Here is a 26,623-nt window from a genome sequence, read left to right on the forward strand (position 1 = left end):
AAATATTGTAAATTAAGCCAAAATACACTGATAAACGACTTGAGGTCGGAGAACAGAAAATCTTCCCAACTTGTTTTTCCACGAACGTAAAAAGTTTCGCGAGACAATTCCGACGTTCTTCACTGGAAACGTGCACGCAGGACGCACACATGTATTTATTAATTAGATAGTGAATGTCGCGTTATGAAGCAGCACAAGTTACGACGAAAGAATCAATAATTATATCAGAAGAATGAACAATTCTACATCAAAAACTGAATATTTTGTCATTTTCTCTGTCAGCTTTTTTTTTTATCACTTTACGCAGATAATCCTGAATAATGTGTACAGCAGACGGTTCAGTCCGTTTGAATGGTTAATTAAAGCCAATAAAATGCGCGTTACATGAGGGAAGGGAAGCTCCTTCTTCCTCCTGCTCCTCCTCTACCTCAAAAAACCATGACCTTCACAATTTATAGAGGAAACCCCGAGAGTCACGTCACAGTTTCCAACCTTCACCTTCGTCAATATAACTTGACTGACTGGAGCCACAATGCTCACACTGAGGCCTGCAATAATAATAATAACCATAATAATAATAATTTATTATTATTTAGTGCGTTATAATAAATATGAATAGCAAAACAAGTCAATTAAACAAATCGAAAATATGTAAAAATCAAAACTACATTGCCGTTATGTTTACCTGTGATTATAAAACGTCCAGAATATAGTTAGTGCATTTTTTAAAATAAGAATATGAGTGTAATGTTTGCACAAAGAAGCGCTGCAGCTCTGGAGGGAGCGGGCCGCCGGAGAGTCCGGAGGAAGACTCCCCGCGGAGAGCTGCGCGCTGCGCACTCATCCATATTCATACGCCGCATAACGCACGCCGAAGACATATAAAGAGAGTTGGTGCGCGTGCGTGCGTTCGTGCGCGTTTGCACCGGGTCAGCACGAGGCCTGACACCGACCCCGCTGTGCGCATATAGTTTATCAAGTTGGGAAAAAAATGAACCATAACCGTCATAGATACCATAAGATGTGCGCGTAAAACCAGGAGTGTCAAACATCCGGCCTGCGAGGTGTAGAAACTTAAAATCAGAGAGTGATTTATTTTAATTTTATTCATTAAAGTGCCTGTTTATATCCTGATGATTTGTTTTAGTCAGAGTACAGAGCAAACACGAGACCTGAGCTGATACATCAGTGAAAGTGGCATCAAAGCCGCTGTGAGGCTGAATTTGTAAAAACATAAGGCTGCAAAATGAGCAAATGGAGTTTTTTTCCCCTGACATTTCACTGACATCGCTATTGTTTCTCTTCAAAATGTTCGACTTGTTCACGTTTTGTTAGAAGATGAGAAATCGCGTGTAAATCTTTTTTCTCTCTCCTCATTGCGCAAAGTGAAACATTAAGAAGTGTCCAAAACTTTTGTATTTAAAGGTTCAACTTCAAATTTAATTACACCAAATTGAGCTGGACGTGACCTCCTGGTGTCAACTAATAGTTCGTGTGTGTGTGTCTGTGTTTTTCGACCAGGTCAGCACGAGGCCTACCTCAGATCTCACTGTAACTCAAGAGTTTAAGTTGCGCACTTACAAAAAACAACAAACAAAAGGCGACGAAAAACGTCCAGCAGGAGCGAAATGTCTGCGCACACTAAGAAAACTCCAGGTCTCAGAGTGTGTGTGTGTATGTGTGTGTAGAAGGAGTGTCAACATCCTGGAATTGGTGAAAATGACGACACATGTCAACCGCAAGCGCGCACGCGCGCCTGCGTGTCCAGTTCACAAAGCTGCGCATTAAGAAAACGAAACATAACTTAAGAAAATAAGAGGAATTACAAAAGTGCGTCACCTGACAATTACAGTCACTTATCAGCAGTGCGTGTGTGTGTGTGTGGGTGTGTGTGTGTGCACGTGTGTGTAAGAGAGAAAGTTCTAGAATGTCAACATGGTTTTCCGAGCTCACTGTCAACTTTCACTAAACTGTACATTTTAACGAACGCCAAACTTCGAGAAGTCGTAAATATGCGCTTTCATTGAAACACCACGTTCCTTCCTGACCGTGCACGTGCGCGCGCGGAAAACGCGCTCAAGTTGCGCAAACTCGCACAATCGGGTATTTCTTTTCATTCATAACTAATTTAAAACGTAACCTGTAAATCTGCAAATGTTTATGTCACGTTGGAGTTTTTCCTTCTGTTTATCGACGGATTGTGAACTGATAGACTGAATCAACAGCACGACGCGGCGGCGCGCAATCCCAGGGCCTGAACGCAGCGGCGCGCACACGCACGTACACGCACAGCTGCTGCTGCCGCTGCCAACATGGTTTTGAAGAGCCATGAAAAAGGCAAAGCTGCAGGAGAATAGGCGGATCAAAACCCATTATGAGATTTGAAACTCTTTTTGTGCCTTTGGTGAATCTCGCTGCAGATTGGGAGATTTCTGCACGAGCCACGCGCTTTTGGCGCATTTTGGGCTGCGCTCAGGAGGCATTTTCTTTGCGGAATCCGCGTGAGTGAGATGCGCAGTTTGTGACGCGCTTGGAGCAGAAGGGGGTTCACGTGTGTAGGATGTTGTGTAGGTCGGGGTTCGTGACCCCCCGCCCCCCCCCAATGTGACTTTGTATTGGATGTGATGGCGAGGAGCGCGTGCACAACGAGCGCCTGGAAAAGCCTCTGCTGGTGTGTGAGCCAAATCTTCCTTTAATTCAAACACGAGCAGACAAATAGGCCTTTTCTTTTTATAATGATAATTCATCTCGATTAGCTTCACATTTCTAAAGAGCACGCGCGCCCAGAAACGCCACGAGCGGGTATGTAAAGTTTTGGGGGCGCCGTGCACGTGGAGCGCGTCCCCCTCTTGCTGCCACTTTCACTAATGGAGACAAAGAAAAATGATGCCCACTTCTCTATATCATTGAATTCAGTTGCTAAGCAACCAATGCGGGAAATCATCCGCGAAATTCAAATCGTGCAGCGCGAGAGGACGAGTCTGCTGGATGTGCGCGTGAAGACAACTCTGGAAGAGACGAGGGAGGGAAAGAAAGAAAAGTTTGGGAGCCGCTCGCGAGCTGGCCATCACAATAAAAGAAAAAAAACAAACGCACGCGACACACACACTCACCGGAATATTTTTTTACGTGTCCCTCGGGCCTCACACACACGCGCACGCCCAGACTCAATCAATACGACCCAAACTGGAAACCCACAGACGTCCACGTGCGCGGAGCCCCGCACCTTTGTGGTTCCAATGGCGGGTTCTGTCGCTCGCGTGACACGAGACGCAGTGATTGAGTCAGGTGTGAGAAACATGGCGGCTCCCCGGTGCTGCTGGGCCCCTGTGAGCGGAGGAGCGGCTCCTCGCGGGGCCCCGGCTGTGCCGCGTCCCGCTCTCCGCCCCGGGCCTGAAGAGGCAGCAGATGTAAACAAACAGACGCGTCTTTGTGCGGCCTGAGACTGACCGCGCGCCCTCATTTACATGCTAATACACACCGCTGCACACTTCTCCTGTCCCCCAGTCACTCCGCAAAGCGATCTTAGAAAATACAATTTAAATGCATAAATTAAATCGAAAAACATCAGTGTATTTTCTTGTTCTTGCACAATTCTTGGAGCACCGTTTGAGCATTTTCTGCACATTGTTATCGAAACTCCCCACGAGTAATTATTCAAAAATCAGCGCACAGATGAAAAAAATAAAAAAAAGCACAAAACGTCAGTATAAATGTGAAAAACACATTTTGTTTTTGCATTTCATTCTAACAAATTTATTGTGTCTCAATCAGCTCGTACGGAACCACTACTGAAATTAAATTACAATCAAATGATCACATCAAAATATACCCTTATTACCTAACAACGGTCAATGTCAGCTCATGGTGATTTGTGCTCCTTTTTAAAAATACAAAATTAAACAAATAAGGGCAACAACCAAACAAAAAAATATATTTATATAGAAAGGAAACAAAACAAAAAAAGCAGAAAAAGGGAAAGCATCGTACACAAAAAGTTTGTGGAGGAAAAAATAAATTACCGTTTGGAATAATTAATGTGAATTCCGAATAAAATATTAAAACAAGTCATTTGGATGAAAAATATAAGGTAAATAAGTCAGATCAGAATCTGATCTAGTGATCTATATTGCCGGCTTTACAGAGTTCTTGTTTATTAAAACCTACCAAAGAATACTGCTTACAAAGGGCAGCATTAGGAGGAGATCCACAGCACCCACTCAGTCACACTTGGCAACAGATTTTCAGGGTTTCTTCTCAAATAAGTGCAGCTCAAGTCTTTTCAAATGTCTCATGTTGGGGGGGAGAAATAAAGGGAAAATCCACTCACAGCGTCAAAGTCCTTTAAATAATAATAATTATAATAATAATAATAAAAAAAGGTGGAGAAGACTGAGAGAATTAAAGGAGGTGATCTTTGAGATCAGGCAGTCCTGCTCCTTCGTGTCTTTTCTTTCTCGCGAGGGGCCTGAAGGAGGAAAAAAAATCCCTAATCCCCGGGAAAACGTGCAGTCCAACTCGGGAAGAAAATAGGAGGGAAAAAAATGGCAGTGAATGAAAACGGAAGCGTCGTGGATGTCACTCTTCTTCATTTTGATGCAGTTTTCCCCCTTTCTGTTATTGTTGCAGGAGGGTGGAGGTGGAGGTGGCGGCGAGGGGCGTTTGAGTCCCATTTCGAAATATACAAAATGCCTGCTCCTTTGTTTCCTCAATCAAACACAGGATAATGAAGAAGAAGAAATAGGAGGAGAAGGAGGAGGAAGGGGGGTCTTTTATGGATAAAAAAGAATAAAAACAACACTTCCTCAATGCGCCAAAATTACCTGGTGGAATGAACTTGTGGTTGTCACCCTCTGGTCGCTCGCTTCACTTGCATCTTTTAAGTAATCTACTAAAAAATGCCCCTGAAAGAAAAAAGCAGAAGGAACCTTTTAGGTTAAAACATTTCTGGGCCTGGAAGCAGGTTTAACGGTGCGTGTTTGTTTTTCTGGGGGGTTTCTGAGGTGAGGGGGTGGGAGGAAAAAGGGGGGACAGGTTGCTGTTTTTTTTTTGTTTTGTTTTTCTTTCTCTGGTGAAAAATAGATAACACATTTGCAGTCTCATTCATATTCCCTCACAATCACAGTATCAAAAAATGTGTCTTTTCTTTACTCAGTTTAATTGGATATAAAATACTCTATGTTTCACTGAACATTCGTTTGCAGTCCATGGAGGGGGGCGGTGTTTCTGCACTCACATTGCCGACCTGAGAGTACACATCCTCCGGCGTCTGAGCCACTCCTGGGGGCGTCATCCGTTTTTCCTTCTGTCTCCTATTGCAAAACCACACTCTAACCACCTCTTTCTCCAGCTGCAAGTTGTCCGCCAGCGTGCTGATCTCCTGCGCGGAGGGCTTGGGGCATTTGAGGAAGTGGCTCTCCAAAGCCCCCTTGACGCTCACCTCGATGGACGTGCGCTTCTTTCGCTTCCGCCCCTGCGCCGCGATCTTGTCGATGCTGGTGGGGCTGCCGGTGGACGAGTCGGCCTCCTCCAGCCACTTGTTCAACAAAGGCTTGAGCTTGCACATGTTCTTGAAGCTGAGCTGCAGAGCCTCGAACCTGCAGATGGTGGTCTGAGAGAAAACGTTCCCGTACAGGGTGCCCAGGGCCAGGCCCACGTCCGCCTGCGTGAAGCCCAGCTTGATCCGCCGCTGCTTGAACTGCTTGGCGAACTGCTCCAGGTCGTCCGAGGTCGGCGTGTCGTCGTCCGAGTGCGGGTCGTGGCTGTTGACGCTGCCGTGGTGCTGGTGGTGCGGGTGCTGGTGGTGGTGGTGATGGTGGTGGCTGCCGTGGTCCAGGTCCGGGGTGTCCCCCCTCACCAGCCCCGGGTGCACCAGGCTCTGGCTGCCGGGACTCAGCATCCCGTTCACAGTGAAGCCCCCCGGCTGGGAGTAGAGGAGCGACTGCTGCTGCTGCTGCCCCCCGGATATGGAGTTAATGTGAGCCGCAGTCGTGCTCCCCCAAGCCCCGGCGTGAGTCTGGTGGGGGGTTAAGTGGGGGGGCCTGTGGTGCAGCGCGGTGCCCGTGTGCAGATCATCTCTGCCGGAGGACTTGACGTCCTGCTGCTGGGGGCTGCCCGTCATCCCGACGGGGCTCGACGACCACGGCGACCCGGCTTCAGCTGCAGCGACGGCGGCTGCTGCTGCGGCCGCGGCGGCGTGCGGGAGGGACGTCACCCACTGGTGGGCATGGCTCAGCATGTGTCCCCCGTTGCTCGCTGCCATGGCGCCTTGCATAAAGTCACTCTGTACCATCTTGACGGAGGGGTCCCCCCTGTAGCCCCCAGACCCGGAGGTAACCGCAGCACTGCCCGGCTGCATGCCGCCACCTCCGGAGTCAGAGTGCACGATGGAGCCGGACGACAGGATGCTATTGCTGGGTAGATACGGATTGGAAGCGGCGGTGGCCATTCCGTCAACCCTTAAGAATATGTTTGTGGATTACCCCCCTCCCTTGTACAGTCACTTCTTTCGAGCAGGCAAATTGTATCTCATGAATTATTCAAACTTTTAAAGTATGGCTCGGTTTGTTTTGGACCATGGACGTGCGTAAAAACGCAGAAAAGCGCGTTAAAAAAAAGGGGCGTCAGGAAGCTGAAATAAATCCGCTCGTGGAGTTACAACATTCTACTTCTGCGAGGACATGGACCAGTAAGAAAAAAACAAAAAACAAAACATCCAGCTTTTCAGAAGCCCTTTGAAACCATGTGCAGTCCGGAAAACTTTTGCGCTTCGATGAGATGATAGAGCAACATTAAAAATTCAAATGTCGAGTGAGCAAAAAAAAAGCGGCGTCCCGAAGAAACTTTTGGTGTCCGCAGAAAGGAGAGGAAACCTCGCAGATTCTCCACAAAGTCCAGTTTATGTCCGCTCTGGAGGAGAAAAACATGAGCAGAGTGTCCCTGCTTCTTTTGTAATTCAGTGGCCGAGATTTCTCCTCGCTTTATTCTTTTCTTTGCCTTCCTTTATAGCCCTGTAGAGGCTCTCTCTTTGTTCTGTTTTGATGTATATAAACCTGCCAAACCGCAAACTCCCGTTGAAGTACAATCCACTATAACGGTGCGCGGCGCAGCCTGCGAGCCTCTTCTCTCATTCGCTTGTTCTCTCTCTCCACCTCTCTCTCTCTCTCCCTCTCTCTCCTTGACGGGCTGCTTTAGTCCCGCCCCCCTCCACCAGCCAGAGGACGCGGTGTTTATCCCGTGCGTGCGCGCCGATTGGCTCCCCTCGGCCGGTGATTGGCAGGTCTCGCCAGCCCTTGCTCCGGGGCGCACGAGCCCTCCTTCCGGCTGTTCCAATTGGCTGATTTTTAATTGCAGTCCAAACAAAACGGGAGAGGGACACAACTCGGTAGTAAACAGTGCGCGCGCTAACACACACACACACACACACACACACACACACACACACACACACACACACACACACACACACACACACACACACACACACACACACACACACACACTATAAACTGTGACCTCGACATGGTGATGAAACTTTTCCCACGTGCGCACTGGGCGATACACCTGCGCGTAAAATACAAAGGTTTGCGCACACACGCGCCAGTGCACGACCCCCCCCGCAAGAAAATAGTTTTTTTATTCGCTAGTTTACGCACTACACGTGACATCATCAGATCTGTTGGAAACAATTATAATTATACGGTAGACTGAGATGGCTGTGGTGCGTTTAATTCCCTCTGGGACGTCCAAAACCACTGAAAAACGAACGTATCCTACGTGACAATGTAAAATTAACAGTTTTCCCTCCAAAAGGTGGTGACTAAAGTTGCAAGGAATCCAGTGTTGTTGTTTTCGATGCTTTCGGAAACTGTCATCCTGCAACAGACATCGAGTAAAAGTCACTTTTTGTGGAACAGTGAGACGCAAAAAAAAAAAAAAAAAGACAAAAAGGTTGCGGGATCAAAGATGGTTGCAAATTCAGTGAAGCGCGGTGAGAGGAGAACCAAAACAAGGGCAAATGGAGGAGGAAGAGGGGGCATGAGGAGGGGGTATTTTTTGTATGTTTACCCTAAAGAAATCCAGAGACGCAGTCTCAGAAAACGCGCACCATCCCCGGGAGATGAATGGGGCCTTTTGACAGCCTGTGCCACCCCCCCCCCCCTCCTCCTCCTCCTCCTCCTCCTCTTCCTTCTCCTCCTCACGCACGCACCCATGGGTGTTGATCAGTCCCATACAGCCCCCGCTGCCCCCGACGGCTGAGTTTAGGATGTCCACCTGGCGAGAAGACGCGCTTGTCAGGTGCTTTCCGGATTAAGCGCGTCTTGTACGCAGGTTAGAGCTGCATGTCACGTCTTAACCCCCGACATCTCCCCATAAGCCCCACAAATCAAAGATGACGCGCGGACTTTATTGAAAATGGGATTTAAGGGCAAATATTGGGCGGTGGAGCAGTTGCGTGTAGCTGCATGCCAGCAGCAATGCCCCCTTCTTCTCGTCCCAGTAGATTTAATTTGGACCGGGCTCAAAACCGAGGCAGCCTCGTGGATTTGTTTACATTGAATGGGTAGGCTGGGGGCCAGAGCCATGGGGCCCCAACATTCATTAATATACAGTGAGGATTTCTGTCTAAATTACTGCGGCCACAGTAGAGGACTCCTTATACCAGATAAATAATACATAAAAAAGATGTATATATAAAAGGAGAGAAAAGGCAGTTTAGAAGCGCTCCTGGAAAAAAACCGCCTCTCTGATATATGATGTGTTTATTATTTATTTGCTTGTTATAAAAGGTCCCTAAGTTCCCCGCTGCTGCTGAGGGGGGAGGGGGTGAGGGTGGGTGAGTTCATTTATTTTGTATGCAAAAAAAAAAAAAAAGAAAGGAAGAAAGGGGGGAGAGGAGGAAAAAAAATCATCCCCAAGTATAACAAGAGAGGAACAGTTAGTGCTGATTTTCATTTGCATAAATTTTCATACATTTTGGTGAAAATAATAGCGCGAGCCGCGCAGAGCTGCAGCTCAGTCGAGGACAGAAATTCTTCGGGCGCACCGACATCGAGCCGCGGGAAAAAAAACCACGCATTTACGGGCTGAGCGCGCCAGATATGTGGCGCTATTTGGGCTTTTTTCCCCCCGCATCGCATTGAAGGTAAGTCATGTTTCATGTTTGCGGCTTTATTCTTCTGGCGGGGATGAGGGTTTTCATCGCTCCATCATGCACCGATTTTGGTGACATTTGCGCCTTCATCTGCGTATTTATCTTCTCCACATTGCGTTAAATTTACAAATACACGTCCTTTTAATGTTTTCTCTCTCTCTCTCTCTCTCCAGGCAGAACGCGCGTAAAAATCGATGCGTCTTTTTTTCGTGTTGCCTTTAAGTATCTTTAAGAGGAGCGGACAAGCTGCGCTGTTTTGTTGTGGAAGTCCAACCGGAGAAAAAGTGCGATCAATCACATTTTAAGTAGCGTGAGAAGGAGAGGAGAGGGAGAAAGAGAGAGAGAGATAGAGAGAGAGAGAGAGACCTCTCAGGAGGTTGGATCCTCCGGAGACAGCGCGTAGGCACAGCGCGATATGAAATCGTTTAATAGAAATCGATCTTCGCGCTGCAAACTTGCTTGAAAGTTTCCCATCAAACCTCACAGAGTGATTCCTTCCAAACAGTTCGCATTTTAACGAATGCGCAGCGCTCTGCTTCTTATTCTCGTTTTTTTTTTCTCTTCTTCTGCGTTTGTAACTTATCCAAAGAACGAAATGTCAAGAAAAGTGACACTAAAAGGACTTTCACTGTTGAGATTATAAGAGAAGTTAAAACCCCATCGTTTCGGACAACTTTCCGAGCAGAGCTTGGAGGAACCGGCTGGCTTCTTCCTCCTCCTCCTCCTCCTCCCCCTCACGGGTTAACTCCTCTTCCCTCATTGATGCGGAGCGGCATTGCTGAGCGCAGCACTCGGTAGCCATGGTGAGCCCCATAAAAGAGGGAAACACTAGTCGCATTAAGCTGTATGTTTGTGCACTGGAGTCGAGATGAAAAGAGCCCCGGTGGCCTCCAGTAACGCGTTACAGTAACGACACCAACCCCCTTTGCGAGAAGCGCCACAAATCACGCTTGAAAGATGTTCTTAAATGCGTAAAATCGCGTAATAATACGCGTCGAAAGGAGCGTCTCTGTGCGTAAATGTCCGCACACCTCGTAAATTATCGCTGCATATCGCGATATAGAAAGCAGATTAAGTCGTCGTTAGTGGTGAAAGAATGATGCAGCTTCTGATGCACATACACGCTTGTCAGCATAGATTTAAAAAATAAGATAATAACTGCCGCCAGGTGTCGCGCGCACTCAGTGTACGTTAAAAAAAAAAAAGTGCACGTGAACTTACCTTTGTTGAGCCTGGATCTCTCAGGTTCTCCTTCACAGATTTCACGTCACACTCCATTTAAAGAAGCTCCTTTATCCGGCGCACCTACAAGTACCTGAACGTTACATTGTTATTGAATAATTCACCGCTGAAACAGGATTCTACTGCGCATGCTCAACCACACTAAATCCAAACGTATTCAACATTTTTTATAAACGGATACCATTTATCTGCAGGAGTAGAAGTACACAATTTCTACTTTTTACACCGTTACACTAGACAATGACAAATTACAGCCGGTAATCTGCTTTGATATCTTTAAAATCACAAGAGGAGGAAGTAACGAGTCTCAATCACTCACATTATTACAGTTAATGTGGTACTTTTATGAGTCTTTATATAACTTTAACACATCCTCAAACAGAAAATACTTCATGTGTAAACGAATTAAGTGAAAGTAATGATTTACAGATTACTTTGATTTAACAGTATTTAGATTTCTTTTCTCTAAAGGATGTGATTGTACACATTACTGAGTACAATCCACTTCATGTAATCTACATCTAAACTACATTTAGAATTACAGGAGGTGGATAAGAAATGACAAAGCCTTTGTATTTGTCTCATGTAGTTTATACTAAGTATACTTAAGTACAATTTTAATCGACTTGGCAACTTTTACAATAATAAAAGTTGGGGGTAATGAATCACAAATACTCAGATTACTGTAATTAAATTGTAATTTGGGGTACTTTTATGAGTATTTCTTTCACCTGTGTAATTTTACTCCTGGCTCCATACAACTGTAACCTTGTCATCTGCTTTGCTGCTTTTAAAATCATGACTAATCTCTACATTAGTGCAATTACGTCATATATACTCCTCCAGCACAGTTCTCCTGAAATCAGCAGAAGTGTTTGCACTAGTTTTGTGCTGTGGAACATTTCTCCTCCTCCTTCAGATAAATAACGACTTTAAATCTGAACTGGATTCTCTCAACTTCTCACCAAAATAGAAATACAAACAAAGCGAGAGTATCATTGAATTGTCAACTTCTGACAATAATAGATTCAGTTTTATTGTTATTTCTGCAGGAATGAATGAACTGCCTGCAGATTAAATAATCTGAAAACAAGACAAAAAAAGTGTAAAATGTCCTCTGTCTATATATTGTAATTGGTTTTCTATTAAATATGACCATAAACCCTCATGAAGTAGATATATCAGTGCTATACTGCTAAAAAAATAACCATATTAGTGAAATTGAACTATAACATCTGTGTAATTGTATTAGTTGATGATTAAAATGCATTTGCTATGTTTTTGTGCAGAAATTAACAACATGCATGCAGATATTTTCACCAAAACATCTTAAAAAGCCAAAATCTGTGTTAAACATGTGCAAACTGAACATGCACTTGTATCTGCAGCAAAAATAATACACAAATACTGGAGCTGTATGGAATTCAGAAAATGCATGAAAATGTGTGGAATTTGAAAAAAATCGTGCGCAAATTTTGATTGCAACATTTTTTTAAATGAGAAGGAAAGTGGACAAGTCCATAAAAATGTGTCTAATACAAAACATTCCTCACAAAAATTAAAAAAAAATTGGCAGATGTGATTCTCTTACTCTTCCTGAAATGAAGAATTTATAAAACTCTATTAGTTTATGTCCATAAAACACATTTTAAATAACATTTTTCAAGTTTTAGTTTTCGTAAATAACAAAAATGCTGGAAAGAAACAGTCATTTCTAGAAAAATACACGAGTACTTCTGCTATAACTGTAGTTCTGCGTGTAATATTTGAGTTAATTTGCAAATTGTGTGAGTGTGTGTGAGTGTGAGTGTGTGTGTGTGTGTTTCCATCAGCAGGAGCCAGAGGAAGCATGAGGCAGCACTATTACACTGTCCACTATTCACCATCATCCTCATGCACCCATTCTGCTGTTATTTGTGAAGAAGCACAGGCTTTAAAGGGGATTTCAATAAAAACTCAGGATGACCAAAAAAAAAACAAAAACAATGAACGACACAACAGTAGAAATAACTGCGCTAAATGTCAGTGTTTCCAAACAGCCATATAAAAAAGGGACTATTCTCGTGACGATAACTGTGGTTCATGTTTGTACTAAGTCAAGCTTATTGGACGGCTGAGCCGCAGGTTCAGAACGGAAATATCTGTTGAATCCTGTGTTTTTTTAAAACTGATTCACCATCTTTCACTGATCCCCCCCGGCTCTCAGTGGTTCTTCCTACTTTGGCACGCCTGCCCCATTTTTTGCCATTTCCATCTATGCAGATGATCTGGTGACAATATAAACGCTCCGAATGAAGGAGGAATCAATTTCCAGCAGGAGCCTGACGTCACCACTCAGTCTGATGGAGATTTATGACGCCTCAGACTCGAGCACGCGCACGACCCCCATTAAAGTAGTGTGTCATTCCACGGGTTTTAAAAAAACCCTCAAAAAACGATGGCTTCCTGAAGGTGCACATCAGCGCTCCTCCTCCTGCGTCAGTGGTCGGAGGAGACGACGTCGCGTTAATTAAATGAGCCACATTAAACATGGCCTCCTCTTTCCTGCAACCTGAGCCTTCAAACACGCTGAAGTCCTGCTAACGCTCACTCAGCATGTGTGTGTGTGTGTGTGTGTGTGTGTGTGCGTGACCTTTCAGTCAATTAACAAAACTCATTTTAAACCTTCAATTCTGAAGAATAAAAGTGTATTTATCTATTTGAACTGCCAAGGTAATATGTTCCCTACAACATAACCAACAAATATTTAAATACATTGCATATAAAATACATTATTATTGTTTATTTTATATATTTATTATGTCAATGTATTTCATAATCCAATTTTCACATCTGCATTTATTATTTAATTAAAATGTTTAATATTTGACTCATCAATTTGTTAATGATTTAATCTGTTCTTTTATTTATTTCATTTAACCAATTCCTTAATTTTTTTTTTCCTTAATGTGTTTGTTTTGTTGCTTTTTAGTTTCTTTGTTATTGAATTTAATTATTTGTTGCCGTGGACCTGGAAAAGCACCAAATTATAGCAGAGGTTCTTGTTTTATTATAATGATGGAAAACAGCAAACAAAGTAGATTTAAATTGTATTTCAATTAAAAAAAGAAAGGTCAAAAGTTGCACGGAGGTTAGGTTTTTTTTTTTGAGTAAATAAGATATGGAAAGGCAGTGAAAGTTTGTGTGTGTGTGTGTGTGTGCTAGCTGATGTGTTTCACATCTGTATATGTGAGGAGGAGGAAGACTGACAGACACACACACACACACACACACACATGCAGACACGCACGCACACGCACGCACGCACGCACGCACACACACACACACACACACACACACACACACACACACACACACACACACACACACACACACACACACACACACACACACACACACACACACACAGAAAGCTGCAGCATCCAAACAAACCACGCAGTATGCAAATCAGTTTCTCTCTATTCTATTAGACTGTATTACACATGCTAATCAGGACTGATATTGTGTTATTAAGCTGAGTAATTAATAAATAAAGTAAATCCTCTGAAAATCGCATGTATGGACGTCTGGTTTGGAGTTGCACCGCGCACGTCCCTGTTTGCTGTTGTTGTTTGATAAACAGTGGCGGTCCCTCAGGATAGAGGAGGGGTAGGGCTACGTGAGTCTGGAAGGGGGGGGGGGGGTATTTGTGGCACCTCCCTGCCCAGGATTACATTAATCAAAGTATTTATTTCCCTCGGGGAGCCGGGCGCAAATCACTCCAAATCCCAGTAAAATTGGATAAGAGAAGCACACAAGGTAACCCTCTGTGTTTTTTTGTTAACTTAATGGATGTAGTTCTATCTAACTTTGTGGAGCAGATTGTGTGTGCGTGTGTGTGTGTGTGTATGTGTGTGTGTGTGTGTGTGTGTGTGTGTGTGTGTGTGTGTGTGTGTGTGTGTGTGTGTGTGTGTGTGTGTGTGTGTGTAGGAGCACACAAAGCTGGAGGTATTGAGGTCTTTGAGAAGACAAACAACATAATTGGATGGAAGCAGGCGCTCAGGTAGAGAAAAAAAACCAAAACAACACTAACCACCACAGCAGTCCCCTCCACCCTCCACCCTCCACCCCTCTGAGCAGAGCCTCCATCCTCTGATTCCCCGCCGGGGGGGCTCCCGGAGCGTCAACCTGCAGCACTGAAGCCGCCTTGGCTAAGTCGGCTCAATCCATGGCAAACCCCAGAAAAAGGCGGGCGTCTCTGCGCTGTTTGCTGAGTAATTAGGTGCGATGTTTGGGAGAGGCCCGGCTGGCTCATAAATCAGCGTGTGTTTACAGCCAAGCTGCTGCTGATAAGGCCGTAAATACACCAGCCAATATGCTTCCTATTACAGGTAATGCAAATAAAATAATGGGGCTGTAATTTTTCCGTCTGTTGTTGGGAGGAGACGCCGCCTCCCGGTCCTCCAGCAGCTCCGGTGCAAACGGCTTCATCCCAATCATAAACGATGGCCAGTTTGCAGCGCACACACACACACACACACACACACACACACACACACACACACACACACACACACACACACACACACACACACACACACACACACGCAGGAAGGCTCTAAAAATGCATGAGAACACATGCTGACACACACTGTTGCTGCCATGCATCCTGGGGGGTACGAGGGGGTACGAGGGGCAGCCCTGACTCCGAGCCAGGCCTCTCGGGGTGAAGCCGGCCGGCCTGCCTGCATGGGGCACCACACACTCAGCATGTGTGTGTGTGTGCAGTCTGTCCAGCTAATGTCACATTACCCATGATGCTCAGCCAACGAGCGAGAATCCTGCAACGACAAAACGCCTTCTTGACGACACAAGAGGACTTTGTAGGGTAAAAGCTGCAGACTTGCGTACAACTTAACTCACCTGGAGTCATTTCATCGTTATTCACACTTTAAACAAAACTCCAGGAATCTGTTGTCTTCCACTCAGACACGCAGAGAAAGTGTCGGAAACTCTGGAGCTGAACCCCAAAAACTGTTACTTGGCGATGTTTCACAGTCCATATTTTACCTGCCACTGCAGAAATCCATCGTCTTCCACCTCAACGTGAACACAAAGTGTCTGAAACCCGTAAAGCAGGCATGGAAAATGTGGGCGATCACAGCTAACGTGCAAACGAGTCGCTTTCCAGTGTGTGTTAACGAGTTATAGAGGGCATACAGAAATAAACCCATGCTTGCAAGAGTGAAAAAAAACTTTAGAAATCTCCAAAACGTGTCTCGCCATGTGTTAAAAGTAGCTGAAAGTCGTCAGGTAAGCATGCAGAATGTGTGTTTTCACAGCAGGCGTCCAGCTATAGTTGGTTTCAACAGTGTGCTAATCGATTACTGCAAAATATGGAAATTACTGGAGAACAGCTGCTTGCAAGAGCAAAAGACCCCCCAAATAACACCTTAACAACTTTGCCAACAAATGTCGCTTCGAACACATCGTCTGTCCCTCATATCTCTACACAAGATTTGTGTTTTCAAATTTGCAGAAAGATTGACTTTAGTTCACAAAACGTCCATATTTCAGGAAACTTCGATCTTAGACTCACATCTGTACAGAAGAGAAGCATGCAAAGTTGAGATTTCTACTGCAAATTATCCTACTGACTTCATTAATTGACCATTTTCTGGACATAACATGTCTAAAGGTATGAAAATAATCATGCAAAGTTTGTGTTTCCATGGGAGACGTGCAGACGTCCTGGTTTCATTGGCTGTGCTCAGTGATTACAGTATTGGATGCACGCACAACTAGAAAAGAGAAATAAAAATTTGGCGTTACAGGATTCATCTTTTCTCCACAACTGCAAGAACCGAGTAAACAAATACGGTGTAGATGAGTTTCAGAGTCCAGATTTCACCTAGTATTACAGGAAACAATCGTATTTCAGTCATTTCTGTGCTCAAAATGTCTAAAACTGTCTATTTTGGGCAGATTTGCAATATGTTTCATTTTCAACGAGTCCCTATTGAACTCAATATGACAAATAATGCAGAGCAATCATATCTGAACAGGAAGTGCCTGTCTTTTATAGGAAGTCCCGCTAACTGCTGGTGCTCAAGTCAGACATATTTCCTCCGTGGTGTCGCAGGCAGCCATTCACCCCCATTCAAAGTGGCTTTGCTTCTTATCACGGTGACATCACCTGTCGGGGTGAAGCACAGCAATCTGCACCGGTGAAGCTTTACAACGCCGCCAGAGCATAAAAAATGAGCACAGGCCCGGCTCCCGCCATGATGGATTGCACAACTTGAGTTTCTAGAGTCTACTAATTCATTTTCATACACGGTGATGAATGGAAGCCAACGGCTGCCTGAGAAGGTGGAGAACAGACCTTAAAATTTCACTTAGACCAGCTGCAAACTGGGGAGTTTTCAGGAGCGAAAGCATCGCCCAGATGAATGGAGGACAATGGATTAGAACCAAATGTGAAATTATACTCATGAGGAAACGTCTGTAGGAGCTGAAGCAGGTTTTTTTCCTTTTTAATTTCAAACCAATTTGTCATTTTTTGTAGTTTTTACTGTTTGAATCATATAGAATTGCTAAGATATTTACATTTTTGTTATTAGATTTAAATTATTTTTCTCTCAAAATTTCTTCCAGACACTTGCCTTCATTTTTATTTGACTCTTTTTTTTTTTAAGAAACATGCACTTTTAGATTTTTGCACATTTGTGTATTCACTTTATTTTTAGGACTCTTAATGATTCTTTTTTTAATCTAAATATATTTAATGTTTATTTCTAAAATGCTTTTTATCAGACAAACATATAGATACTTTATGTCATTTCCATAATACTTTTTCTAACGTTCCCGGCGATGTGAAGCTCCAACTTTAACGCTGGCTGGCTCCACACTGAACTCCACCTTTAAAGCTTCCCTGTGCTGCGGAGGGCCGCCGGCTGTCATTGAGGATCCGCGGTGGCGGCTGACATGTGCTATTCATACGCCAGTTTGTGCGGTCGGCCACGTCGCGCAGCCGGGGAGTCTTGATTCATGTGGGCATTATGCACGCCGGACGCTTATGGCACGTCTCTGCGTTGCTGTGCAGTCGGGTCCATTTGTTTGGAAATGGCTTTACATACATCTTCTCCTCCATGGGCTCCCCCTCACCCCCCCACCCCCTCGCAGCCATACAAACTCACACACACACCAGCTAACATTAGCCTCTTTAGCAAGACAGAAGCTACATGCTCAGGTACACTGTGCAGCCTCACATACATGCATTTTGCAGCTTGACATGTTAACGTGATCTCAAGTTCAGTGTGGGATCAACATCCTGCAGCTAATCTGAGTCAGATTCAAGCTGCACGGTGTCACGCCAGCGTCAGCTCTCCTGCTTTTTGCATAAAGGTTTAGTCCTGCTCTGTCAACAATAAGGCTGAAGTCCATTTCTGACCTGAACAGTCCTCTAAAGATGCAGTTTGCATGAACGTGAAGGAGAATATTTTCACTGTGTGCAGCTTTCTGAAGGCTGAAATGGTGAATCTTAATAGATAAGAGTGAAAGAAAGTTTTAAAAAGTTGATCATAGCTCAGTGAAGCTCTATTCTTTATTTCTAGAGAGAATTAGCATTAGCATGGAGACGTGAATACATAGAAGCACTTTGTATAATTTCATATGACACTTTCATTATTGAGAATTAGTGGACATTTTTGGCATGCACTGTGTTTTGTTTTTTTTGCACAAAACAAGGGCAATGTTTTGTAATTGTCGGTATGTGAAGGTTATGACGTTGCCATGTTATTGGTCTGACACAGTTGAGCTTGACGTGAACCATGCTGACTGTTTTAATGACATTTAAATGGGCGGGGCTCTAATTGGATGCTGTGATGTCACGACTTCAGTGCACCAATCAGGATGGAGCAGAGTTTAAACATGACTTCATGGTTTGACTCTGCTCAGTTTCACAGGTTCTTGGTCTGTTTGTGCTGCAACTGTTTGTCAGGCGTTCATGCAGAGCTTGTCTGGGAAATAACTGTCCGGTTAGTAAGACTTTTAACTCGTCTTAATGCTTTTAGACGAGACAAAGCCGGCTGGGTTTGCTGCTCCTCGTGCAGGAATAACACAGAGGGATGATTGTGTTGGGTTACAGTGACAGTTCAGGATTTCTGTGGATTTAAAGGCCTGGATTGTGTCTGGTCCGGAAACACATCCAGAGACAGCAGATATCATTTCTGTACAATCAGGCTTGGAGTCACAAAAGCCGCTCTGGTGGTGGTGGTGGTGGTGGGGGGGGCTCACCGCCACCACAAGGGTCACCAGCAGGCCTTAGGTGGTAAACAGGGTCCACCACAGTGAGGGGCCTGAAGTCCTGGGCCTGATTTCTCCCGTTGTACCTGGAGAGTGGCTGTGCAGTGCTGAAGAGCCGTCAGAGCAGGACGAGACAAAGCAGCTCACAGTCCCACACAATACAACTTTGTTGTTCAACCGTGTTGGAAAATTGCCTCAGCATGCTCTGTCAAGTCAAATATTCCTCTCAGCGTTTGGCTTTCAGTCGAGCACCGGGCAGACGTGTGTGTGTGTGTGTGTGTTTGCCACACAGCACATTTTTGGTGCAGCGGGGTTTGTTTTTAGCCGAGCAGAGAGAAATCCGTCCTTCTGAGGATTCACGCAGGTTTTTCTGTCTGGATATAAATAGTTTCCACATTTCAACTGACTCTTCTTGGCGCAGTCTGTTCATCTCCATGGTTTGCCTCTCCATCTCTGTGGCTCAGTGCTTTCCGGAAGGAAGCCGCCACTCAGGCCGTGTAGGCGGGCCCACTTTCCTCTCTTTACCTACAGTCTTGAGTTTCTCTCTGCCGCTTTGTCTTGGTGCGCTCGGACATCTCAGCATACTGAGAACTGTGTGTGAAACATCGCAGGATCACACCTGTTTACGATCTGTACAATTCTAACACCAGCCATACTGCATGGAGCTGTAAATGTACATGTAATGTGCTGTAAACAACATGAAATACACCCAGAATCAAGGGGACATACATGAACAACAACCAGGAACATACAATCAAGTGAATCTGAGAAAACAGTCCAGATTCTGCATCGACATCCTCCTGAATATGTGAACATTCAAGAACCTCGACATGTTTAAACATCTAGAAACAGAGATTCTGCATCATGAATCAATTCAAACTCTGGATTCTAGAATTCAGAGGATTCTGAGACTCTGCTGAACATGTTGTGGCCTGGAAGCTTCTCGAATAAAATCCTGGATTTTTATCATGTTATCCTCAGATCTGAGAACATTCTGGAATCACAGCTTCTCATTCTAGATTATTTGAGCATCACAGTGTCTGTTGAACCTGAAGCCTGTGAGGAATCTGGAATGTGTGAAGCTTCCAGAACTGGAGAGTCCTTCAGACTGTGAACATTCAAAGATCCACAAAGAATCCAGAGCCGATGATAAAACTCTAAAACACTGAAACGTCAGAGAATTACCTCAACGCAGTGTGTGTGTGTGTGTGTGTGTGTGTGTCCTTCTGAGGGTTCACACAGGTTTTCTGTCTGGATATAAATAGCGTTCTTATATATTTGAGAGCATGTTTCACACAGAGTGAAAGGTGGTGTCAAATCCAACACATCACGTGTCATCAGTTTGGGACAAAACACACTCCGGGTACTTCTCTCAACGCTGTGCATGCTGGGATGCATCTCCCCCGCCTCAGACCGGATCCGGGCTCGTGTGGATGTCTTCATTGTCAAAACAGGAGCGAGGAGTGAAAGCGAGCGCCGTGCTCCGGCGAGGTCCTCCTCCTTTGTGTGACTGAACTTGAGATAATGCCGGGTGTCATGTAAAATGAAATTACATGCAGCACGCCGCTCTCTAGTTATCCTCAGTCTGCAGCCTTCATATCGCGAGTGAGACAAAAGCTCAGCAAAGCGTGGACCGTTCGCACAGCGCCGGCACTCGGACCTTTTCGGATTAGTGGCCCACAAACACAAATCCCCCCCCCCCAAACACTGACAAACAGGCGTGTTGTCAGGATGTGTACATTTCCTGTGTGTCTCCTGTGTTACATAACGTTTCCCCACTATGACTGAGGGTCTGCCAGACCTACACCCACCCGTCTCCATCAGGCCCTCCATCCACGCTCGGCTCCGTCTCATTAGCCTGCGCTCATCCTCCTCCTCCTCACACAAGCCGAGTGACGAACAGCCCCAATCATCACCCTCTCCTTATTTACACCCCAAATCTGCTGTTTTCTGCACCCGCCAGCCAATTACACCTGCATCCAGACACACTCTAATCAAGTTCACATTCATTAGCACCAAAAATATCACAGCTTTAGTCCCAAACTGGAAGAATAACATGAATTCCTGTTCATTTGGATTGTTTGCCTGCATCTCTGGTGGCTCGCTGCGTTCCAGAACCGTCGTTCGGAGCGAGCAGGTGGCCCGCTTTCTCTCGGCCTGCAAACTGTGAAGGTCACAGGGTCGCGACAGCGAGCAGCTCACACGCTTCATATTCATTCAACTTTCACCCTCAAACTTAGATGTTCTGTGTCCTCGGCTTTTTCTTTCCCTCTTCTCCTCTAAACTAACAGCTGACTGCCGTTCTGCAGGATCTTTTAAACAATTTACAATCTTTGACGCTTTTATATCTTCACAGCATTTTAAACTCTTTTGACAATCCTTTTTAAACATTTGAGGATCGTTTTAACATTTTAGAGTCTTTTTAAGCATTTCAAGAAGTAAAGTCTTCTCAGAGCAGGAAAACTTGGAAGCGTGTGTGTTGAGTTAGTTATTAATCGTCATTGTGTGGTACTCCAGCAGTGAGGGAGATGTTTGTGGGCCTCACAATGACCACAGTCACATATACTTGTTTTGAAATGTGTGAATGTTCTGCAGAAAATACAGCTGATAAATATTTACAATGAAAGAATTGCACTACAACAAACCACACAGCTGGTTTAAGTCGGAGAGAGCTCATCTATGTGGTGTGTAAATATAATTCAGCAGGTTAGAGTGAAGAGAGTCATATTCTGAGCCTGAACGTGTCGACGCCACAATGGAAAAATACAAAAGCAGAAAGTTTATCAGGTCATTTGATCATTATTATTCTTCTATGCATGTGGGAGTCACTTTCGAGGCCTTTTTATGAGCAAGTTAATGGTTTAATCGGGAACAAATCTGGATTTTTATACGCTGGAGGACACGCGTGGATGAAAATGCAGGAAAGCAGAATTTCAAAGTGGCTTCAGAAAGACGTTTTCCAGTAAATGTGACAGTTTTAGTTTTTACAGTGTGACATGTGATTTCTTTCTCTTTGTTTCTTCCTCTTTTAGGAGAGCCACAGCATCCCCACGGTGACCCCCCCATCTCACGCACACGCACACACACACACACACACACGGATAACTTTAGTCCCCCTGTGACTCCCCTCCTTGTCCCCATCCTCCCCACTGATGCACCACCTCTGGAGGTAAGGGCCTGTGTGTGTGTGTGTGTGTGTGTGTGTGTGTGTGTGTGTGTGTGTGTGTGTGTGTGTGTGTGTGTGTGTGTGTGTGTGTGTGTGTACCGTCTCTCCCTCCCTCAGCAACAGCGGACACGCCGTCTCCCCAGCTTCCGTTTTCCTCTGCACGCCTGCTGCTGGAGTATTCACGCTTCAGGCTGTTTTCTTTGAGAGAGCGAGAGAGAGAGAGACAGAGAGAGAGGGGGGGGGAGGCGGGGGAGAGAGAGAGCGGGGAGAGAGGAAGACAGAGTATAAAAATATGCAAATGCTATTGTTAAAGCGCACAACGGAGGAGGGGGAGTGCTCCTTTTACACACCCTCACCTTCACTGCTGCCGCCACAGCCACCGTTACTGCTTCCATTCGTCCACACCAGCATCCCTTCATCTTTCTATGCATCCATCCATCCATCCAACCATCGTAGACAGAGGGGGGATTCTCAAGTCTGACTCAGGAGAGACAAACAGTGACAACCAGGGCAGGATATTAAAAATATGTCGAAAAGCCACCATTGTCTATTTCACTTCAGCTGGGCCCAATGCAACACACACACACACACACACACACACACAGAGAAAGGGAGCTATTGAGATAATGAAATCCATCACGCCAACCACAAAGACCTACGAATGTCCCTAAGAGAGAAGGGGGGGGGTCTCCTGCACAGGACCTCATCATTCATTCCACACTGAATCCAACGCATGAAAACACAATCCACACTCACTGCAGGGTGTGTGTGTGTGTGTGTGTGTAGCCCCACTCCTGAGAAGTGTGTCACAGGTAAATACAAACACGTCACTTAAAGCTTGAACAGAAGTGAAGATGTTATTTTTAGCTCATTAACTTTCTGAGATTTGAGGTTTTAAATGTTACGAGGACTCGTCCCTCCTGCTGTTGACTCGGAATACATCACATGTTGATATTTACTGGACCGGATGAGTGTCCATCCAGCACCTGGGCTCTATTACCAAGAAGCTGAAGCTTACTTCTGTGATGGTAGTTTAACATTCAGACTTCTATTACATTCAGACATAAGAACAGTTTAGTCCCTGGTTCAGTGTTGATCTAAACGCTTGTATGAAGGTTAGTTAGTTAGTTAGATTGTATCAAATGATATATATGTATATATTTTCACAGTCGTAGAAGATTTACTTTCTGCACTCTTGAATACATATGATACACATTTCCCCATTTTGAATTTAACGACACAGCTTGTTATAGAATGGGTTTGGACGGCTGCACATCGGACGTAGATATGCAGAATTGAATTCACTGCAAAATCTGAAAACGCGGCAGCAGTCAGAGGAAGAAACTGATGTTGCGCCGATAATATGGTGCATTTTCAGTCTTTAACCGTGTGAATGGAGCTCCTGACACGGCCACAATACAACAAGAGGTTTGCGGGTAGAGGAGGCAGGGGAAGCGGGAGGAAAAACCACCAGGCATGCAGAGAAGCAGGGTGAAGCTGAACACATCCCTGAGAGAGTGGGGAGCCCATCTGTAAAGCCCTCACGCTCTCAGGAAGACTTTTTGAAGTGATTATGAAGACAGTTCAGATCAAAGGATTTGACAAGTCTGAGTGCGCCAAATACCAGGCCGGGTAATCACGCCGGAGCCCCGCCGTACACGATGCCACCGGTCCCCCCAGCTGCTTTGCAAATGTAATGTGACACTTACGGATAAACAGATTATCAAGAAAAGGAGGGGTGGGGCCGGGTGGAGGGACCCGCAAAAGACACAGAGACATGTTTAAAAATGAAGGGACCTGCAGAAATGAGTTGATTGAAAGAAGTGGGCAGTGGTGATTGAGTGTGATACGGGTCTAAACGGTATCATTTGGGAATATTAGTGTGAACATTCGATGATGAGGCAGTATTTCTGCTGCTGGCGTGTGAGACTGCAGGCTTTTCTTCCCCTCCTTTCTCTTCTCCTTCACTAGTTATTATAGATTAATCCATAATCCTCACCTCCTAAAGACATTTTTGTCAGTGAAGCTCAGGGATAGAGCTGGTAGAGTTTTTTTAATTTTTTTTTTTTATTTAAATATATCTCTGCTCTTGCTCATTTCCCCTCAGCATGATGTCACATTGTCACATCTCCCAGTGAAAATACTCCATCGCCCGCTCCTCCGTCGGATGTAGCGTTTCATTTCTGCAGAGCCGGGGTGGAGGCACTTATCAGTTTATGTAACCGCACATTTTCCTCAGTGTTTCTTTTATTTCTGGCTCCGTAACGCCAGGTGGAAGAACGTGACGCTCACCCCAGGGCTTTTTGTGAATGAGGGGAGGGCGAAACTGGAAACCACAGATCTGGGTCAAGTTGTGCAACTGTGTGGTAATGTCAGCCAGCAACCTGCCACTGGATCCGCATCAGGACTCTTCCCAGTTAACCATATTGGCTTTTTCTTTATGACCTGGACTCTTTCACTACTGATGCATGTCAGCGTTATATTAGGACGACACACAAACTGCTCCATTTCATTGCATGCTAAGCTAACGGCCTCGTCATGCGCTGAACTCAGCAGCAGGTTTCTCCAGTCTGGTTGGTCAACTGCTTTTCTTTCACAATGCAAGATTCATTGTGACGAATTAACTGTAATAACAACAGATTATATGTGTAAAATAGTTTTACCAGGTACTTTTGTTGACTGTCATTAATCTTTGTAACTGATTTATCACATGGTCCTTTTATTAACTGGTCTCATTGTATTTTTGAATTGCTCCGTTAAAATATTTGTAAGTTGCATGAATAATGAAAATAAAGGCATTGTATCATATTGTATTGTATTCATTGTTGTATTGTATTGTGATTGAAAAACAAAGTGGGAAAACCCTCAAATTCAGCTCAAAATGAACTGAAAAGAACCAAAACATGAAGAATTGTCAACAGAGATGACGTTAACCGAAACACACTAATTAATTCAAAAACCCGATTTGAAATAAATGTTTTCTCTTTCACACACCATTTTTTTGGTTGCGGTAAAAAAAAAATCCTCACGTCTTCTTTACAAGTAAGAAAAAAATCAATTTCTGTATTAATTCTTTGCACGAACTCTGAATGAGAACTGAGGAATGAAAGCAGTTGTGTAATTAAATCTGCCTGTGTGGGTTTTTTTGTTGCAGTCCTGTTTTAAATTGTGCAATAAAAGGAGGTGAAGAGAAGCTGCAAGTGTCTTATTTTTATTTTTTCATCCGAGTGTCTGTGGGTCGCTGCATCAAGTTCACATTAAAAACAAAGTCCTGGAGAGTCTCGCTCTGAAGAGGGTGTGTGTGTGTGTGTGTGTGTGTGTGTGTGTGTGTGACTGACCCTCACGGCTGGACAAGCGTCCCTTTGAGGCGGTGTGGACAGATGGAGGGACGGGGGACTTGGTGTCAGACACAGAGGACTGAGCCTCCTTTTATCTCCACAACTCGTCCGTTTCCTGCACTCAAACAGCTCCTGCTCTTATTCACGCAAAACAAACAAACAAACAAAAATTATATTCCTGGTTTTGTGGTTTATTTGCAAAACACAAACGCCAAAAAAGCTGACAGGAGCAGCGAGACGGAGGCAGGAGCACAAAAAGAAACCCCACGGAGCCGATAAAAATATCTCGCCCCGAAAGAGAAAAGAGGGAGAAAATAAAAACGAGTTCAGCAGCAGAGACACAGGTGAGTTTGTCACACATGAAGAAAAAAAAGCACCGCAAACTGACACACTGGTTGTTTCTGGGTAAAAAAACCCAAATAATTTAAGGCAAAGTCACTCTCATATCCAGGCCTGGATACATCAAACTGTAATGCCACTACTAGTAACTGATTACTTGGATATAACTTGAGATTATAGAGCATCTTCCTCCCCTGACTGATGTAACTTCAGCTGAATTTAATCACAGAATGAGGCGACATGCCAACACGACAATAACATATCCCCATGAGCATAACTGACGGAGGAACGTTACTATGCTTTATTTGCAGTATCTGGTACAGTAACTTTGCTGGAGTACTAATTGGCAGTAACTCGCACCGCAGATCCCGTCGATGGCGAGTACGACCTCATTACGGCACGATCGATGATATTTCTAACGTGTGAAAGCGTCGGACGACCCCGAGCGGCCGCGGCGCTCTCGTAACCGCCTTACGTGGAAACTTCCCCGGCCGGGTCGACGCGTCCGCCAGAGATGTCAGCGTGATTGGTCAGTGGCGAGGGCAGACGGCCATCGATTGGCCGGTCATTAGGAGCGAGCGGCCCGGTGGGAGTATCAGGCCTGACACCGTTAACACCACGCCGCTTAACCGAGGAGCGGGACCCGGCCATTGACCCGCCGGCTCCTCCGATCCGTCCTCTGTCAGAGTGTGAGCACAGTGTGTGTGTGTGTGTGTGTGTGTGGAGGGGTATTGATCCCCGGATGAGACGGCGGGGCCTCAGAGGGAGGCTGTATCAGAGACCACTTTCAGCTGCGAGAGCAGCCGGAAACAGAAGAAAGGAATAGATTTCACACGGCGAGCGGCGCCCCCCTGACCCCTCGCTGCAGACGGTTTCACACCGCGCTCAGACTAACATTTGTTTGGAAGCTGCAAACATTCAAAGAAATAAAACGCTCACCCTCAAATATGCTGCGGCAACTGTGCTGTTACAATAAACAACGTTTTGGCCTGTTTTATTTTTATTTTTTTCCCTCTTCCGAGGAGAAAAACACATTTGTTCCTGCACACATGGATTCAAACTGAGCAAAACAGGAGGAATGTGATTATTTATCATTTT

The 26,623-nt window shown here is 45.0% G+C and overlaps 2 protein-coding genes across 4 annotated transcripts in view; both read right to left on the reverse strand.

Moving 5' to 3' along the window:
- mrps9 (mitochondrial ribosomal protein S9) overlaps positions 1-26,623 on the reverse strand; it is a 59,259-nt gene that overhangs the window by 21,482 nt on the left and 11,154 nt on the right. The window contains exons 2-3 of one of the 2 annotated variants that reach the window (XM_080519813.1): positions 22,205-22,325; positions 21,948-22,046 (exon numbers count right to left, since the gene is read on the reverse strand). The gene's annotated coding sequence lies outside the window, so the exon portion shown is untranslated. Of the gene's footprint in view, positions 1-3,113; positions 3,214-21,947; positions 22,047-22,204; positions 22,326-26,623 lie in introns of those variants that run through there. The other variant, XM_080519814.1, reaches the window with a different exon arrangement.
- pou3f3b (POU class 3 homeobox 3b) lies at positions 3,770-7,072 on the reverse strand. 2 transcript variants are annotated; one of them, XM_080519811.1, is made up of 2 exons: positions 5,246-7,072; positions 3,770-4,904 (listed from the first exon to the last, which is right to left on the reverse strand). In XM_080519811.1, exons 1-2 carry the CDS (start codon positions 6,446-6,448, stop codon positions 4,806-4,808), a joined length of 1,302 nt encoding a protein of 433 aa, XP_080375937.1. In that variant the 5' UTR covers positions 6,449-7,072; the 3' UTR covers positions 3,770-4,805. The 2 variants fall into 2 exon arrangements, with proteins under 2 accessions (XP_080375937.1, XP_080375936.1); XM_080519810.1 differs by having other exon boundaries at positions 5,237-7,072.

This window comes from Blennius ocellaris (assembly GCF_963422515.1).
Source record: "Blennius ocellaris genome assembly, chromosome: 24".
Lineage (NCBI taxonomy): Eukaryota > Metazoa > Chordata > Actinopteri > Blenniiformes > Blenniidae > Blennius > Blennius ocellaris.

Excerpts from the sequence above, each read along its gene's own strand:
- pou3f3b (XM_080519810.1), bottom strand. The coding sequence starts at position 6,448 with ATGGCCACCGCCGCTTCCAATCCGTATCTACCCAGCAATAGCATCCTG. Across the intron at positions 4,905-5,236 it reads TGTACTCTCAGGTCGGCAAT|GGGCATTTTTTAGTAGATTA; the intron begins GTGAGTGCAGAA and ends TTTTTCTTTCAG.